Below are 16,631 nucleotides of genomic sequence, written 5' to 3'. Positions count from 1 at the left end.
AAACCTTTAGGGAACGTTCCCACAACCAAAAACGAACGTTCCCAGAACGTTCTGGGAACCAAAAATTGTTAGCTGGGTAATGTTCCTCGGGAACATTATGGACCCCTAAGGACTTGAGGCTTAATTTCAAACCCTTATTCACAACGTGAGAACATGTTTTATACCATATGCACAAATCTGTATAAGCTATATCTAATTCTTTCTAGGCTACAATTAATATTCATACAGAACAATCAGAAAGGGACAACAACAAAAACAATAAGTAAGTGACTTCAATACACGCTGTGAGCATATGTAAAACAATATTCATGGTTTATTCTTCTGAAAAGTGACCGAACCAAAATAAAAAGATTAAGAACCATTGCATTGTTCCCGGTTTGATGAACGTAAACTACACTACATACGTACTGTATATATGCCACGTTATTGGTCCAGAGATGTGAGACTAATTGAGAAGGTTATGAAACCAATGTAAGCTATAATAAAAAACATTAGCCTACATATTAAGGAGTAACACAAACTGTCCTTTATTAGAGAAGGATAAGCAACAAGAAAATGAATCAATAATGTATTGGTCTCTGACCGGTCTGCCATTAATATCATCTGGGAATATTGCTACATTAATATTGTCACACTTAATCTTCGGAGCGCGTCCTGTATAAACCAGGCACGGCGCCAGGATTCCAGTTTTGGATGGGCCAGACCAATTTTGGGTGGGCCTTAAATTAAAACATGTTATCAAATCACTGTTTGACCTAATACAAATGACTAATATACTGTTATATCATCTGTGCTAACATAATAGAGATTTCAATAGCTTGATGCTCTTTAAATATGTTGTAAAAAAACATTGTACAAACGTTTCGTTGTGCAGGACGACCTTATCCGCGACCGCTGTCCTTGGTTCTGACCAGAGAGGAGCGCTTTGGAATCTCCGTTACGCACCATACCTGGCTGCGCTATTACGCAAAGCTCCATAGACCTACTGTAACAGTGGTCAGTCATTTGATATTTCCCCAAAACATGATTTAGTTCTGCTCGTATAACAGGAGGCCAAAGATTTCACAATTCTGTTTAATTGTTTTTAAATTTTCAACAATACAGATCAACAACACTGCCCGACAGTTTCATTCAATACTCGGGCACAGAACTTGTTCATTGACGTCATCTGTCGTGTAAAACAAGTTATTTCCGAAAGAGACAAACTGTTACTTTAGTGTGATTCATGTTATAAACATATTTAACAAAAGGAAATAAATCACATTAACAACAGACTAAGCGCCCATAACAAGGGGATCCATGAGGGAAAAAGAACAACAGTAATGGCGTTTTTCCACTGCTGGTAACAGCTTGCCTCGGCTCGCCTCGGCCCGCCTCGGCTCGCTTGGAACCTCGACTGAGGTAGTACTAAAAAAAGTACCTGGTAGCAGGTCCCAGGGACTTTTTTTCGTAATGGAAAACCAAAAAAAGTGAGTAGACCCGAGGCGAGTCGAGTAGATACCACGCAGTGGAAAACCGCCATAACAAGCTGCTATAGAAATTGAAATGCGCCTGTAGGTTTGTAACGGGTTATGAATCGATTATTTTAATATATCTCAATACAGACAGAGTAGCCTTCACATACCTTTCTCTTATCCCCCCGTGGTACACAATTAAACTCGCTAAAATAGGCCTAGAAAAAGCGAACAGGGAACGACTCATTTCCTCTTTTTCTCTCTGCTATGTTACTAACTTTCGACATGTAGCCTACGGATTCATCGCATGTGTTTAGGTCGCCTCGCACACACGGACACAAATTACAGCAGTATTCGGCGGGGTCTGCTTTTGAAAATGTCAAAGATTTCATCAATGTCGAGAGTTACTGTAAGTTCTCGTTCATATGTCAATAGACACAGTACATGAGGCGAGACGTAAGCATGGTGCTCCTGTTTGCTGTTTTAATCCGGTTGACACTGGAAAAGACGCGTTCAACTGTACAGGACATCATCGGCAGTGTTATCAGAGCTTTTAGGAAAGCATGGATATTTGGGAAAACGTACTCATTGCATATGTCTATCACTTCAACAAGACTTTTGAGATGATCTCCTCTTGTTTTCTTCCTCTCTATGAGTTGCACAAACAATGCGAGCTCCGACTCTGACACGGTTATGTTGAAGCGCTTCCCTGCATCGTTGAGAGTGGCCAAGCAGGTGGTGGTAGTTGTATGAAGTAGGCTATAGGGGACACCAGGACTGCTGATGTTGTCATTTGTATGAAGGCTAGGAGACATCAGGATTGCTGCAGATGCCATGAGGCATAGGAGTCACTGTGGAATCAAGTGTTCAGTTCATTAAGCTGGCAGTCTATTAGCGCGTTGGAAATGTTGCGCAGATCACTGTCACTTAACAGACAAACAATTTTTTTAAATTAAGTTAAAAACTATTTAAGATTTAGCCTATTTTAGCACAAATTATGAGATAATTTGGCATTTTTTAATAATTCATTATAATTCAAATCTATTATTTTTTTTCTTCTTTTAATGAAAATTTGTGGGTGGGCACCCATGACGCCGTGCCTGGTATAAACTTGAAGCTGAGACCACGGACGCTGCGCTGCTCATCTCTACTTTTACAGAGAGAGTGGACACTGACGCGACTCGCAGGTCTGGCGGCAGGCGGCGGTCAACGGCCAGTGGCCACCGGTCACCAGCCACCGGCTACCGGTCACCGGCCACCGGCCAGCGGCCACCGGTCACCAGCCACCGGCCACCAGCCACCGGCCAACAGTCACCGGCCACCGGGCAGCGGCCACACGCCAGGCAGCCTTGAAACCGTACCGTCCCACCGGGAAAAGTCCCACTCCGCATCAGGGTGCCAGTGCAACCATTCCTAAACATCTCAACAACTGTAGTAGGGTTTAAATCAAACTTGCGACAACAATAGTGACAAGTAGGCTAATGCATGAAATAAAAATAAAGCAGAACACATGCAGGAGACAACGGAATAACTGTTAAACACGTTTATTTCGGATCAGCTGATTTGACACATGAGACTCCAGGATTAATTTTAGCCTGGCTGTTAGCCTGCTCTGGACCAGGCTAGCCGCAAAGAATAAATCTCCATGGTTACTTGGCTGGGTTTAATTCAATCCGGTTTCGTGCAACCCAGTCAAAGCTAAATTTAGCCAGGATAACTTGAATATCCCGGCTTAATCCCTTATCCTGGTTTCGTGCAACAGGCCCCAGGTCGCCCATCAGGGAGCAACAGTGGAGTAATTATTTTCTGTATAGCTAGTTCACTCCTAGCCAATCAGATGACTTTGTTGGGGAGTAGAAAAGAAAGGAGGAAGTCAGAGAGGACATGTAGAGCACGTTGGAGGGAGAAACATGCAAAGGAGAGAAAAACTAAGTTTACTGTCCAGCTGACCGAGGTCTGGAGACTAATGCACTTTTAAACTTTTGTAAAGTCTTATTTTTGCAGTTTACAGTTGTGTGCAACTCTCAGTTTGGTAACTAGTTATCCTGTAGTTTTAAGGTAAATTCAGGCAGGTTAGCAGTGTTTGTGTGTTCACTAGCTTTGAATGTGATACCTGTTAACTTTTGACTTGTTTAACCCGGAGGTTGTTGTCATGTTGTCCTCATGTTCTCCTATATCAATGTTCTTATAATTCCCCAAAATAACATGATTGATTCCAACGCTCTTTGGCAAGTACAAATCTCTACTTTCACTAATTTTGGGGTGTCTTATTCAATTTTATAACATTTGAAAAAAACAAATTGAAGTGTTTTTGAAATATTATGAGTAAAAGTTGACATATTCCATTCTGTGATTATCCATCAACGTCCATTTCTTAAATTTTAGTCTAAATAATTCATAATTTCTGCTTTTCTAACTCAAACATTAGGTATAATTTCTTATAAATGTGGTTTATTGACCATAAATTCCAAAACAATGACAAACATGTAATGTCTGCTTTAAACTCTGCTGGTGTCTTCTTCAGGCTTAACCCAGCAGGGTGGAAACCTTTCATTAAATATGGTAGTTGAATGCAGTGTTGCAGACATTACATGTTTTTCACTTTTGAAATACCAATATTGCTCATAGTGAGTTAAGTAGTTCCACAGTTGGGGCACCGCTTTATTGTTTGTCGATTATTTCTTTATAGTTACCTATGCCTATAATAACAACATTCACTGGTAAAGGGAGATTTAGCCAATTCACCATAATAAGTAACCTCATCTCATATTATACCTCCGCCAGGAAGGGGTTAAACTAGTGTAACACACAGTTGAGTTCTCTTAGAGCAAACTTAAAATACACTCACACTTTCTCAGACCAGGTATCAGTGTCTGCGGTCCACCATGGTCCACCCTGCAGGAAGAAATAAATACATAATCCACCTCGTGCTCCAGGGCTGTGGATAATTGCAAGGTTTAACCATCATGTTGTGAAATGAGACAGAGTGAAACTACATCGACTCTGCAGCATGGTCCAGTCAAAGTCAGGGCAATGCTGCTAAAGCTGTCACGGTGTAGGACGCAGAGCAAAGCACAGCGCAGGTAAACATCATTAAGCGTGAACTGAACTTTTTCTCATTTTCGTGTGTAAATAATATGCTGCAGCCGTTGCCTAGATATCTTCGCTGGTCCTACCATGCTAGTGACTTCATTGATATTGTCAGCTTTCTAATACTCCAAACGCAGGTTTTGTGTTGCTTAAAAAAAAGCTATATTGATTTTTTAAAATTAAAATATTTGTGTATTTATTTATTATTATCATAACCAACAAACTATCAACGTTAATTTTGTAACGTGTTTCTGTTTAGAGCATGTATATATTAGTGTGTATATATTATTTGCTTGTTTTGTATGTGTAAGCGCATTGTGAGCTACGATGTTCCAAAGAAAAATTCCTTGCATGTGTCCTCATACCTGGCAAATAAAGATGATTCTGATTCTGATGTGTACTGTAGTCAAGTCCTTAAAACGTCTAATGTATTGGTAGTGTGTGAGTGCCCCTAGTGAAGATCTTGCATTATGTTTCTTCAGATCAACTGGATTGGTTCCATTATGTTAATAAAGATGGGGGGAAACACCACTGTTATTTACGATGTAGCTACAATACAGTAATCTCAATCAAAACTAGCACATTCATTTTTTCAGATGAAAGTCTGTGCTTTTAAGTGTGACATCCATAAAGACACCCTGGTTCCGTATCCATCCACCAAGTTTGGCCCTGACTGATATATAAAGACAGACCAGTATTTTTCTCAAACAAACGTAACAAAAAGATTTCTTAATGTTTTTATAAGGTAAAAGTCAATTGCAACTTTTAAAGTAACTATACCAACAAGTGGAAATTGTATTCTGTCCTAAAACATTTTGGGACACAGAATATCACACATAGCTAAACAAGGTCAGTTGAGAGCTCAGTGAAATATGGGACAGAAGAAACATCCAGAAAAACTTGAAGAACTTGAAGAACTTAAAACATTAAGAGGAAGATAGATGCTGTGGACAATAGTATTCTTAATTATTCTAATGAACTTCTTCTCCATCTTCAAAGTCTCTGCTGAGCTTGAATATACCTTTATAGTGTGATAATGAGAGTAAAGAATCTACACTTTCTTGTCAAGAATGTGTATTTGTATAGTGCCATCCAGTGGTCAGGTTTCATATTTCAGGCAATTTGAACCCAAAGACACTGAACAATTGAGCCATGAATCACATTTATTTATTTATTGAGAAAATTTATTATTTTTCTTAATCTGTAGGAGTCAATGAAATATACAATATTTCTCTCTTTTGACTACACAATCGTGGGCAGTGTATCCCTGCTTCACAACAGCAGTGTGTACAAAACTAATTCTCACACTATATTGTCCACCTTATATTATATTATATATACAATATGATATTGTCTATCATAATGACAATTATTTCAGTATCTAAAAAGGGGGTCTTCATTATCATTTCCAAATAATTGGTGGTCCAATCTGCGAACAAAGGTAGTGGCTGAGAACGATGCCGAGCAAATGTAAACACATTCAGTCTGGAGGAAGCTTCCATAAAATGGCCCCCGTATTGAGCTCCTTCTCTGTCTGAATGAATGGACAAACTTCTTAAAGTAGATTCATTCAACAAAGAGTTTGGCAACTGTAAATACAGGTTTGTAAACATCAGCTTTTACTAACTGTTGCAGTTAAAACAATACACTGTTAAAACAGTGATGGACAAAAGATATGCAAATAAAGTAGAAAAACTGGTGAAAGAATTGATGGAGTTTGTTGAACTGCTGGAGAAAGACCTAAAAGAAATGAAGAGGTCGTGTGAAAAGTTGGAGCAAAGATCAGCTGAAGTTCAGGATGGAAACACTGAGGATTCGGGAAAAAGCGTCCAAAGTGGGAATAACAACTAAAGAAGTTGTGCTTATTGCTGTAACGGTGATAAAAGCATTACGTGGCCTGTTAGGGCTCATTTTTAAAGTCTTCAGTGCCCCAAAAGGTTAAAGTACTCCCTCTTCCGGTCAGCTGATCACTGTGAGAGGGGAGTTGGTGAGTTTGAACAGATGCAGAGGACACTTACAGTCTTCAGATAAAAGTAAAGAGAGAAGCTGCAGAGAGAAGAAAGGCCTCGTTTGAACAAAACCATCAAGACTCATTCTAAAATCTTCAAATAATTATGTCTCCCTAAATCTGCAGTATTGCACTTTTTAAATTTGAGACCTAAACTATCCTCCATTCCTGTTTATCTGAACTCCTTGGTTGCAATACATTTTGATTCTCTGATATTATTTAACTGTATAAACATATTTTCAGCTACAGAGCGGAGAAAACAAGTCTGAAGACTTTGATACTAACAGTGCTGTCGTGACATAATACATCCATGATTGACTTGCAGCTGATTGGACAAACGGGTCTGGCTGCTCTTGAATATCAAAGCGAGAGTAATGGCGGCCAGCTCGGAACACAATCTAGTATTTTACGAAAATAGTTCACCGAAGCATGTTTCTGAAACATTTTAAGCAAGAAATAGGTCATACAGTTGCTGAATCATCATTCAGTCACGTCACGTTTAATGGCTTCATTTGTGTAAAGATGGGCATCGGCCAGCAAATCGCGGAAGGGTTGCGATATTTGGTTTGAAACATGTGTCAAACCATTCTAAAATAAAGTATTGGTGTACAGAGGCATCCTACAGGTACTGATTCAAATGAGAATAATGATACAAAAATGACCATTCCCTCCAATATCGTGAATCATATCGCAACATCAGTCAAAAATAATGGCATCTACATATTTTCCTAATATTGTCCAGCCCTACTTTAGGGACGCGTTAAAGTCGCTTGACGTCACTTATAGAAATAAAGTGGTGCACGGCTTGAGTGTTTACTAACAGCATCATGCAGGAACATGTTTCTTTCTTTGTACTGATTGTTTCATTGCAATGTTTACATATGGTGGACATAGTTCTGATGGTTTTCATGTTGATTTTCTTCAGGTGAATATTTTCTTGAGAAAACGTTTCATGCTTTATTATTTTATTCTCTAAAATGGTTTTATTTTATCTTAGCGATGTGAGTTGAATGTCTACTTTCTGGTTTTTCTATGCATTGTTTTTTCATGATTTATTTCTTCTTATTGGTCAGCAACACAATATTCATAACATATATTACAATATAATATCTGCCTGTACCATAAATGTATCAATTTAGAGAATGGTCCTATAGTGAGCACTACCATTGCAGTGTGGATATTTATAGCAAATATTAAAGTCAAGTCTCTGTTTTTATTGTAGTTTATAGTCAATATTTTACTACTTCTTTGCTGCTGCAACACTAATATTTCCTGGTGGGGTTAGCAAAGTACTCTATCCATCTATTAAAATGAAAATTTGCACCCTTAAAATTTCTCTAACTGTATTTTGTTTGTAACTGTGACTCTAGCTGCAGGGTGGACAGCTGTTGATCAGAGGACTTCATATAAAGGAGAAAGAGGAAATAGAAACTAATAACTAACTAGCTACCCTCCAACTTGTATCATATATTTATAATGTTCCCCAGACTACATAGAATGTGTCAAATTCATTTTAAAGCTTTAGTGCGTAACTTTTCGATATTAATGAGCGTCGGTTACATTCAAGCTGTTGCGAAATGATTTGCTCCAAAGCTAATTAAGACTATTACCTCCACAAAACTCTCTCCTAGTATGACTATGTTCAGAAGATTGTGGCGTCCGGTGACTTTCGCGCACAGAAACGCGAGTGAAGATTATTACTTCTTCTGAAGAGTCATTCATGTTTTAACCCTCCGTGTCCTCCTTGGCTACTAGCAACTGTGTTGAGGAGCTTTCATTTCTTATACTGTGAATATACTCTCAAAAATTTAAATATTTTCCAAGAATTCCAGGGCCAGAGACAATAATGCTCATGTATTAACTTTATCCTGCTTTAAAACGTTATTTTAAATGAATAGATTAAGCACCAGACAGTTTATGCTTCTTGCTAAAAGAAAAAAAATATTTCCGGTAATAATAATGTATCTTCTTATAATTGTATTAGCTTTAATTAGCCGTTCAACTAAGTTTTTACCTATTACAGGAGGCACAAAGTCAAAATTTCAATAAATAGCTGTTTAAAAAAAAAAAAAAAGAAAAAAAAAAAAAAAAAGCAGTGTGAAATTTCAAAAGAAACAGATGCTTTGTTAACACATCCCTCTTTCAAGCATAGCCTCAGCATCCATATATATATATATATATATATATATATATATATATATATATATATATATATATATATATATATATATGTATATATATATATATATATATATTCCGATTTTTTTCCCAGGAATTAACTTTGCTTGAAGTTGTCCATTTGCACAAAGTTTTAGGCTCTTTTCTCAGTTTGGTCTGGGGTGTCAGAGTCAGAGTCCGAATCTTCCTCTTCTTTTTCCTGGTCAACGGCCACTGCTCCTTTCCTTTGAGGCAGGACGGTGAAGAAGGCCTCCTGCCAGCTGCCCTTCTCCAAGTATGCCAGGATGATCTCAAACACTGAAGGAGGGAAGAAAACACAATTGATCCCAATTAAATGGCAGTGGGACCAAAAGAGCAAAAGGACACAGCATGGCAATGGTGAATTAATTCTTTGATAAGTGCAGCCCCCTAAGTTAATGCTGCTACAGCTTTACTATTCCAGTGCTGCATATATTTTTCTTTTCTGTAATAATGAATGATTTTTGTGAGAGTGATAACTGAAAATGTACACACACAAAGCTATAATAAATCTCTATTTCAAAGATTTTTTTTTATTTTGGGTGTGTAGTGTATTAGAGAGCTCTCCTGCCGCCGGAGCTAGACTGCGGGCTGCACTGCCTTCTATCAGTATTAAACTGAGAAAGTTTCATAACCTGTAAAAAACATCTTGTAGTTGAGTGAATTACTTTTTCGCCAACACCAACACCTGATACGAGCACAGCCATCCTGGTTGATGTGAAGATTTTAGACAGGAGGGAGGAGCCCTTATGTTGCGTTACACACTTTCTGTTGCAGAAGACTTAAAACTAGCAATTGACATAAACTCAAAATGTTTACTGAGGAAAGTGAGCAGTGGGTCACTTTCTCACAGACTTCTCAAGAAACCTGCCAGGTATTCCGATGGAATGCAGGTTTAAGGCACTTTGCATTTGCAGTACTTCCGTGAACCGGATGCTTACAGTCTATTCATCTACCTATACAGATAGCCCCCCTTTTTGTCATCATGCCCTATTAGTTTTTAATGTACAACAAGATAAAAAACAGCAAAGTAAAGGGAGTATTGTGACTGTTCTCTTTTCCTGATTAACAAACAATATTGCAGTACCATCCCACAACTAACCATTGTTGTTCTTTTATATAGCAGCAACCAATTTGTAGAAAGGCTTTACCTTGCACTCTATTCAATTACTTCAGGAGAAAAGTGTTTAAAGGGAGTTTATTTATGTATATATGCAATTAAATACCAAGTAAAATCTATAAAATAAAGTTTGCGAAACAGTATAACAGAAAAATAAGTGCAGTAATACTTTTTGAAAGGCTACTATTTTAGCGTTTTGGCACTGAAACCATGGGCATGAAGACCTTAGACACGTCTGTTTGGCTAGTGGCCTTGCCAAATAGTGGTTACCATTAAGACACACACAAATCCTGACGCTAGCATGCGAGGAAACTGGTTCTGGGATTTGTGCTATAAATTAATATTTCATAGCAAAGTTATAGGTTCCCTATTTTAAATTGCATGATAATTTTGTGTCAAATTACTGACATAACCTACTGTCATTAAAAGTGAAACCAAAATAGGTTATAAGGCTGTCTGTGCGTCATAACAAACATGATTGACTCTCCTACACAATGGTTACTAAGCTATTGTTGGACACTATCGCAACGGACTAAAACGGGTCAATAAGGCTAAAAACTACTGTCATCAGTCTCATGTATTTGTCTGAAAATAGTTCTTACATCTTACCGTGATTGACTGCCAGAACCTTCCGACTGTTCATCTTGACAAAACTGCTCAGAGGAAGCTGAGCGTGATTGATCCCCAGCTCCGTTGCCCTCTCAAAAGTGATCCCCTGCAAACAAAAATTGTCAACTCAGATCAGCAAGCAGGAATTACAACTGAGCAAAAGGGCATTGCAGCTGTGAAGCCAGACAGACCTTATGGTGGTTGTGGTCCACCAGGCCTCCTATCACGTAGGCCTTTTTGTGGTCCAGCTCTTCCAGCACGTTGGGAGAGTCTGATGTCAGGTACACCAGGTCCTCCTTTGCCACAACTTCACTGTAGTGCTCTGTTTTAATGCTGATGTCCTGCACACAACAGCAGTCCACAGTTATGAAACACTGCATAGTGCTTCCTAGTTGCAATGAGTACCAGAGCCTACATGCTGTTTCAGTACAAAGGCAACAATTAACTAGAAAATGTGTGTATTCAATTGACAATCACGATATGACATGCAACAAAAGTAGTAGTTCTAAGATTCACAGCACCACCGTGCGACCGCCCTGACAACTGCCTACCTGCAGGAGAAAACTGTGCTCTGGTTTATTGGCATGTCTTTAAACCAATTACAATCATTTTGGGCGGAGCTAAGCTCTGCACAGAGCTGCTGCAAAATAGTTGTGCCAGAAAAAACTCTGACTGGACAGATAGGCTAACTTGATGTCTCAATATGCCATGCATAGATCTGAGGAGCAGTTACCAATAGTCCTCATGGATCTATCAGAGTTTAAAATTCCAACACAAAGGAAGCGGAATGAAACGGACATCGGTAAAAAAAAAACATGCATCCGGAAGAATTTCCTGCGGCATCAAAGCAATCCCGGAAGTGGAACATCAAGGATGTAGACTAGGTGGGCACAATACCATAACCCTAATCCCTAGGGATGGATAACAAGACCCGGTACTAAACTGGTAGCGGTTCCAAGTCATTGATTAGATCCTGGAAAATTATACTGTTATCAGTTTTTATGCTGCTGGGCATCTGGGAATATTATTAATCTAAAATATACAACTAGTAGCTAATTCCTTTGACACAGATGTGAGAATAATATGAGTATTATTACATATAACATGTTATTTAGCTTTTATCCAAAGCGAATTCCAACATGAGTGAGTAAGAGTACGCGGTAGAGCTGGTCTCGCCCTTTATCATATAACAACCATCCCAGGTTGAAAGTGGCATCTAGGGATGCACGATATAAGGAAAATATCTAATTGTGATTATTTTTGGACTGATATTGCTATTGCGATAGGATTCACGATATTGGAGGGATAGTTTTTGTGTAATTTTTCTCGTTTTCATTGAACATCACTAACACACTGATTGATTGATTGAAGTGTGATTTTTCTGAGGATCTGTACCAAAAAATATTTTTCCCTTTATTCTGTAGGATACAATTTGTAAACCGGGATGTCTCTGTAGCCCCACAATTCTTCATTCAGAATGCTTTGAAACATATTTTTCCATAAACAAATATTGCGCCCCCGTGATTCAGATATTGGGATTGATTGTGCAGCACTAGAGGCATCTGAGATGCATAAGTCTCAGTAGTGTAGTACAAATACTTTTTTTTTTTTTTTTTATATAAATGGGGCTATGGAGCTTCACGCTCAATCGCTATCGTGATGTAAAATTGTACAATTTGAACATGAAAGGTGTGCTGTGTGCATGAGACTCTGGTTCTCTGTGGGCATTGCAGTCTCCACGTTGTAACATCCTTCACACTTGTCGTTTTATTGTCCTCTGTATACTCACTTTTGTCATGGCTGTGTCTCTTTCCTCTTACGTTCCCTAACACAGCTGCCTCGACAGCGCTCACCAGCGGTCTCTCTCCTCTTTTGCTTCACACTGACATCACTCAATCAGCTCCGGCCGCTCTCACACTCACTAATGCCTGATTTATGGCTCTGGGTTGAATGTGCCCTTGATGTTACGCTACCCCAAGATGTATTAGGCACTACTGTCGAATTAGTAGTCTCTTGCAATAGTCTCTGTTTCGGCAGTAGCGTGTGTGTTCACGTGAGTATCAGATGTGTAGAGTGGTTCAGAGCACGCTGACTTTAGGAAGAGGTTGTACAAATTACATTTCGTAACTTAATCATTACATATTATATAACACCAATCTTAAATGTCATTGTTTATAATGTCATTCAAAATATATTATTTCAAAAGGAATTTGTATTTTTCTTCCTTATTGTTCTTGTTTTTCATTTCAAAAAAGTATTGCACGTTTTTTGTTTATGTATAGTTTTATGCTTATTTCACTTTATGTTGAAATTGAGAAATTCACATTTACCCAAAATGTTTGTATTTTGGGCATTTTCCTTGATGATCAAGCAAGTAGACTCTTGATAGCATAATATTGCAATCACAGTGTAGTAAATTGCAATCTGATGTTTTCTCCAATTTTTGCAGCCCTACAATATAGCACCCACGATACTGTATGTATGTATATATACTGTATGTGGGTGGGTCAATAGGGAAAATAAGTTCTTACAATAGGCTGTGTAAGTGGAGATGGTTGTGTGCATAGATTCTGCCAGCATTAACATAAGGACTAAAAATAAGGGCTTTATGTCCCTTTGAGAAATAAAATCCCTGTTGCACAGCCTGTTTGAAAGGTCTTGTCCCAAACAAAAGCCAGACTGCAAACAGTTGCTTTGTGCTAACCTTCCAGTTTACCCATCCTTTGTCCTTCTTATCCATGCTTTGTTTCAGCTGTCCTCCCAGGCTTGTCAGATAAACCTGCAGAGGAAAGAGTAGTTGCTTTACATCAGATAGAGATGTTCCAATACCAAGTTTCCCCTTCCCGATACAGATTCTACCTGAACTTGAGTCTAATCAATTAAGAACAAACAATTACATTTTATTGGCCCCTTGAGGAGGCTTGTTTTGGACTTGGCGCTGACAACATTAGCTGCACTCATAATAACTGTATAGGAACAACGTCTCTATAGTTACATGTCCGTCAGTAGCCACTAACCTGCACTGGATGCAGGGCTCGTCTGTTCTCAGCATAGCAGCGCTGGATCTGTTTGTGAAGCTTTTGGACATCCTAAAGACAACAAGATTATCGGTTACAAGACACAAAAGGCTCATTCAAATGAACTGCGCCTTGCCTGTAAATTGGGTGAGAGCAGACAAGAGCAGGCGGCAGCAGCGGGGGGGGGGGGTCGGGGTTCGATGGCAAAAATCTGCTATCACGTTTAACAGTTTCCAGCAGCCTTCAGTCTGATCAGGAAGTCACAGAAACATTCACATCCTGTAAGGTCTCATTCATTAAAATTATATCACACCCATATATCAGCTTGTACGCAGTCTGTTTATTAAGACAGAGTCCAAATGCACTACATGCAATCTGTTGCTGATGTTAATAAACGACAGACTTTAGATGATCAGAAGTCTCTCTGACTTCATAACGTCACCAGACTCTACACCTGTTCTGAACAAAATAAGCTTTTAATTCAGACAAATAGCAAAGACAATCCCTCCCATTTAAAAACAATAAAAGGTTTATATAATATGTAATATGTTGAGTTGATTCTGAACCAATCAGCTGTTAGATTAGCCGCGAGCCCGGCATTTCCCAACATGCCCTGGGACTTGCAGTAGTTGGAAAGCAATTGTGGCACCTGGGTCTCAAAACTGTGGCCTTGGTCTTGTGAAGTTATCGTTTACCCCATGTGCATGATGTCAGAGCAAGTTGGGCGGAAATCGCTGGTGATCCATTCTGCGCAGGCCTGGCTCATCCCCAACGAGCCTGGTACCTCAGTTCATATCTTAAAACAAAGACATGGTGGCTATGGTTCCTCTCCCAGAGCTTTTTTACCTTGGTCAGCATGAGGTTGTCGAAGCTGCAGTCCACCACCAGCCTGAGAGAGCTGGGTGTCACCTCTCTGCGGGGCCGTTTCCTGATATGTTGGGCTTCTCCTCCCTGCTCCTCCAGATGGTTGCTCCTCTGCAGCCGACGCTGCTGCTTCTTCTCCTTTCGTCTCTGCCTGCAGCACATATTGTCTATATTAGCCCACATACATAACCTGGACTGTGGTCATAACATCTTATTCCCTGTTACATAGTGTTGTTATTCTTATTCAGTCAGTCAGTTTATAGGTTATTATTACACACAGTCTACAGTAAAGTCTACAATAGTATCTCACCTTATCATAGTCATTGAATTTCTGTGATTGATATTTATTCCTATGTATGTGTGATATACAGTATGTGTGTATATGTGTTTGTTGGGTTATGGTTGTCTTACTACTGGATGCCTAAAATCTCCTTTTTGGATAAATAAACTATCTATCTGTCTATCAATCATAAAGCACAGGACAGATACTGATAGGACACTAGGCCTGAACAATTCAGGGAAAAATATGAATTACGATATTTTAGCTTATAAATGATATCAAGATTATCTGCCATGATTTATTTTTCAATAAGTTTAATGTTTTTTTGCAGATATGAACCCTGACAAGACAAAACTAATTGGTAGTCCCAAACAGATTTTTTTGGGACCTATAGCACATTGCTCATCACTGCAAACACAGAGGCCTCAATGAAGAGAAAGGAGAGCATTGCAGTGTCTGGGAGCACTTCAAAACCTATTTTCTGCTCGTATAATGAGAATCAAAGTAATATAAATAAAAAAAACTAAAAACTTAAGTAATTGTGAACAGGGTGAATCAAGATCACGATTAATCGTGCAGCCTAAAGGACTCTGCAGACTCCCGGGGAGCACCACCGGCCAAGGAAAATACCACTTTGACAGCAAATTAAAAAGTACACACAGTATGTCTAATACCTAGAGCTAGGCGATAAATCATATATAACAAATCAAATATAACAATTTTTGACCCAATACCTGAATATCGGGCCGATATTGTAGGGTGGACAATTGTTGCTTAAACAAAATATTTACACAATGACATTTAAAAAAATCCTCAGTAAGGTAGATATAATGACTAAGTGGTTAAAGGCAAATAACAGAACAGTCGGGTACGTTGAAAAAAAATAAAAAATATGGCATTATTCAGTGTGGTCTAGACCTACTCTATCTGTAGTGTCTCAAGACAACTCTTGTTATGAATTGATACTAAATAAAATTGAATTACTTACTAAAACCAGGACAAGATAACATATCCAAATGTGAGACGATATCTAGCCGCATATATCGATATAAAATCGATATATTTCCCAGCCGTTGTTATTTGCTATCGCACCTGTGTCAATGACTGCATTGATGACATTGACAGTACTGCTGACAGTGTTAAAATTAGCTTACTTACTTTCGAAGTTCTCTCTCTTCTTCCCATTTCTGCTGTTTCAGAAGCTTCTTCCTCTGACTTTTGGAGACCGTTTGGTTTTCTGCTGCATTTCCTCCATTACTGCTCACCGTGTTCTGACTGCTCTTGTTGCCTCCGTTATCTTTCTCCTGCTGGGCTGAAGCTTCAATTTTCACGCTATCATCAGCCATCTATGAAGAGCACAGATGACAAACGGCTGCTGGCTAATGATGCTATAGTAACTAGCTGTCGGTGTTAGCGTGTTGGAAAGCTAACTGGCAGCATTTAATAGCACAGTTCTTCTTTATCAGATTATTTCAAGTACGAAACCTTTTAAAAGTGCGTCATCACCCAGATATCAAACCTCAGACGGTCACACAAACCAAGAAAATTCACTAACATCTAAACAGACTGTTCAATTTAGCACCACATGTATATTGTGTTAGACAGTGCCATGGACAGTTAAAGAAGGTTGGTGCGCATATGATGTCATTTAACCGCGACAGATGCATTCAAATGCTGTAGGAATTGGGACGCACCATGGATACTTAATCAGAATCAGATAAGGAATATTGCAAACTGTAACACTTACAAGGAATTTGCCTTTGTGTTCAGTGCATACATAGACAAACAAACATATTACACACTAAAACAATTAACATATAATCGCCTGTAAATATAATTTAGCAAATTGAGGCGGCAGATGTGGACAAAATCATGCCCCAGTGGCTGTGTTACATTATTTTCCATAGACAAAAAGTTCCCTCGTTAACTTCCAGTTATTCCTTATTTTCGTATGTAACTGTCTATGGAATGTACAGCGTAGACCTTCCTCCAC

General features: G+C 38.8%; 1 protein-coding gene and 1 long non-coding RNA gene across 4 annotated transcripts in view; both read right to left on the bottom strand.

Annotated features, from left to right (window-relative positions):
- The window catches only part of LOC117962183, a 23,473-nt gene extending 16,444 nt beyond the window's left edge, over nt 1-7,029 (bottom strand). Inside the window, exons 1-2 of the long non-coding RNA XR_004660590.1 lie at nt 6,963-7,029; nt 1,526-1,528 (exon numbers count right to left, since the gene is read on the bottom strand). This is a non-coding gene — a long non-coding RNA (uncharacterized LOC117962183). The remainder of the gene's footprint in view (nt 1-1,525; nt 1,529-6,962) is intronic.
- A 1,061-nt stretch (nt 7,030-8,090) lies between these two features.
- trmt10a (tRNA methyltransferase 10A) lies at nt 8,091-16,268 on the bottom strand. 3 transcript variants are annotated; one of them, XR_004660589.1, is made up of 9 exons: nt 16,104-16,261; nt 15,797-15,986; nt 14,341-14,509; nt 13,495-13,566; nt 13,182-13,256; nt 10,669-10,818; nt 10,478-10,583; nt 8,808-9,027; nt 8,091-8,723 (listed from the first exon to the last, which is right to left on the bottom strand). XR_004660589.1 is itself a non-coding variant. In XM_034901311.1 (8 exons), the coding sequence occupies exons 1-7, from the start codon at nt 15,982-15,984 to the stop codon at nt 8,864-8,866; spliced, it is 924 nt and encodes a 307-aa protein (XP_034757202.1). In that variant the 5' UTR covers nt 15,985-16,268; the 3' UTR covers nt 8,091-8,721; nt 8,817-8,863. The 3 variants fall into 3 exon arrangements, 1 of the variants encoding a protein (XP_034757202.1); XR_004660588.1 differs by having other exon boundaries at nt 15,797-16,268; XM_034901311.1 differs by having other exon boundaries at nt 8,091-8,721; nt 8,817-9,027; nt 15,797-16,268.
- Nucleotides 16,269-16,631: the final 363 nt, after the last annotated feature.

This window comes from Etheostoma cragini, chromosome 19 (genome assembly GCF_013103735.1).
Source record: "Etheostoma cragini isolate CJK2018 chromosome 19, CSU_Ecrag_1.0, whole genome shotgun sequence".
Classification (NCBI taxonomy): domain Eukaryota; kingdom Metazoa; phylum Chordata; class Actinopteri; order Perciformes; family Percidae; genus Etheostoma; species Etheostoma cragini.
This window is presented reverse-complemented; position numbering and strand designations above follow the sequence as displayed.

Excerpts from the sequence above, each read along its gene's own strand:
- trmt10a (XM_034901311.1), bottom strand. The coding sequence starts at position 15,984 with ATGGCTGATGATAGCGTGAAAATTGAAGCTTCAGCCCAGCAGGAGAAA. Across the intron at positions 13,567-14,340 it reads ACAACCTCATGCTGACCAAG|GATGTCCAAAAGCTTCACAA; the intron begins GTAAAAAAGCTC and ends TGTTGTCTTTAG. Across the intron at positions 10,584-10,668 it reads TGGACCACAACCACCATAAG|GGGATCACTTTTGAGAGGGC; the intron begins GTCTGTCTGGCT and ends TTTTGTTTGCAG.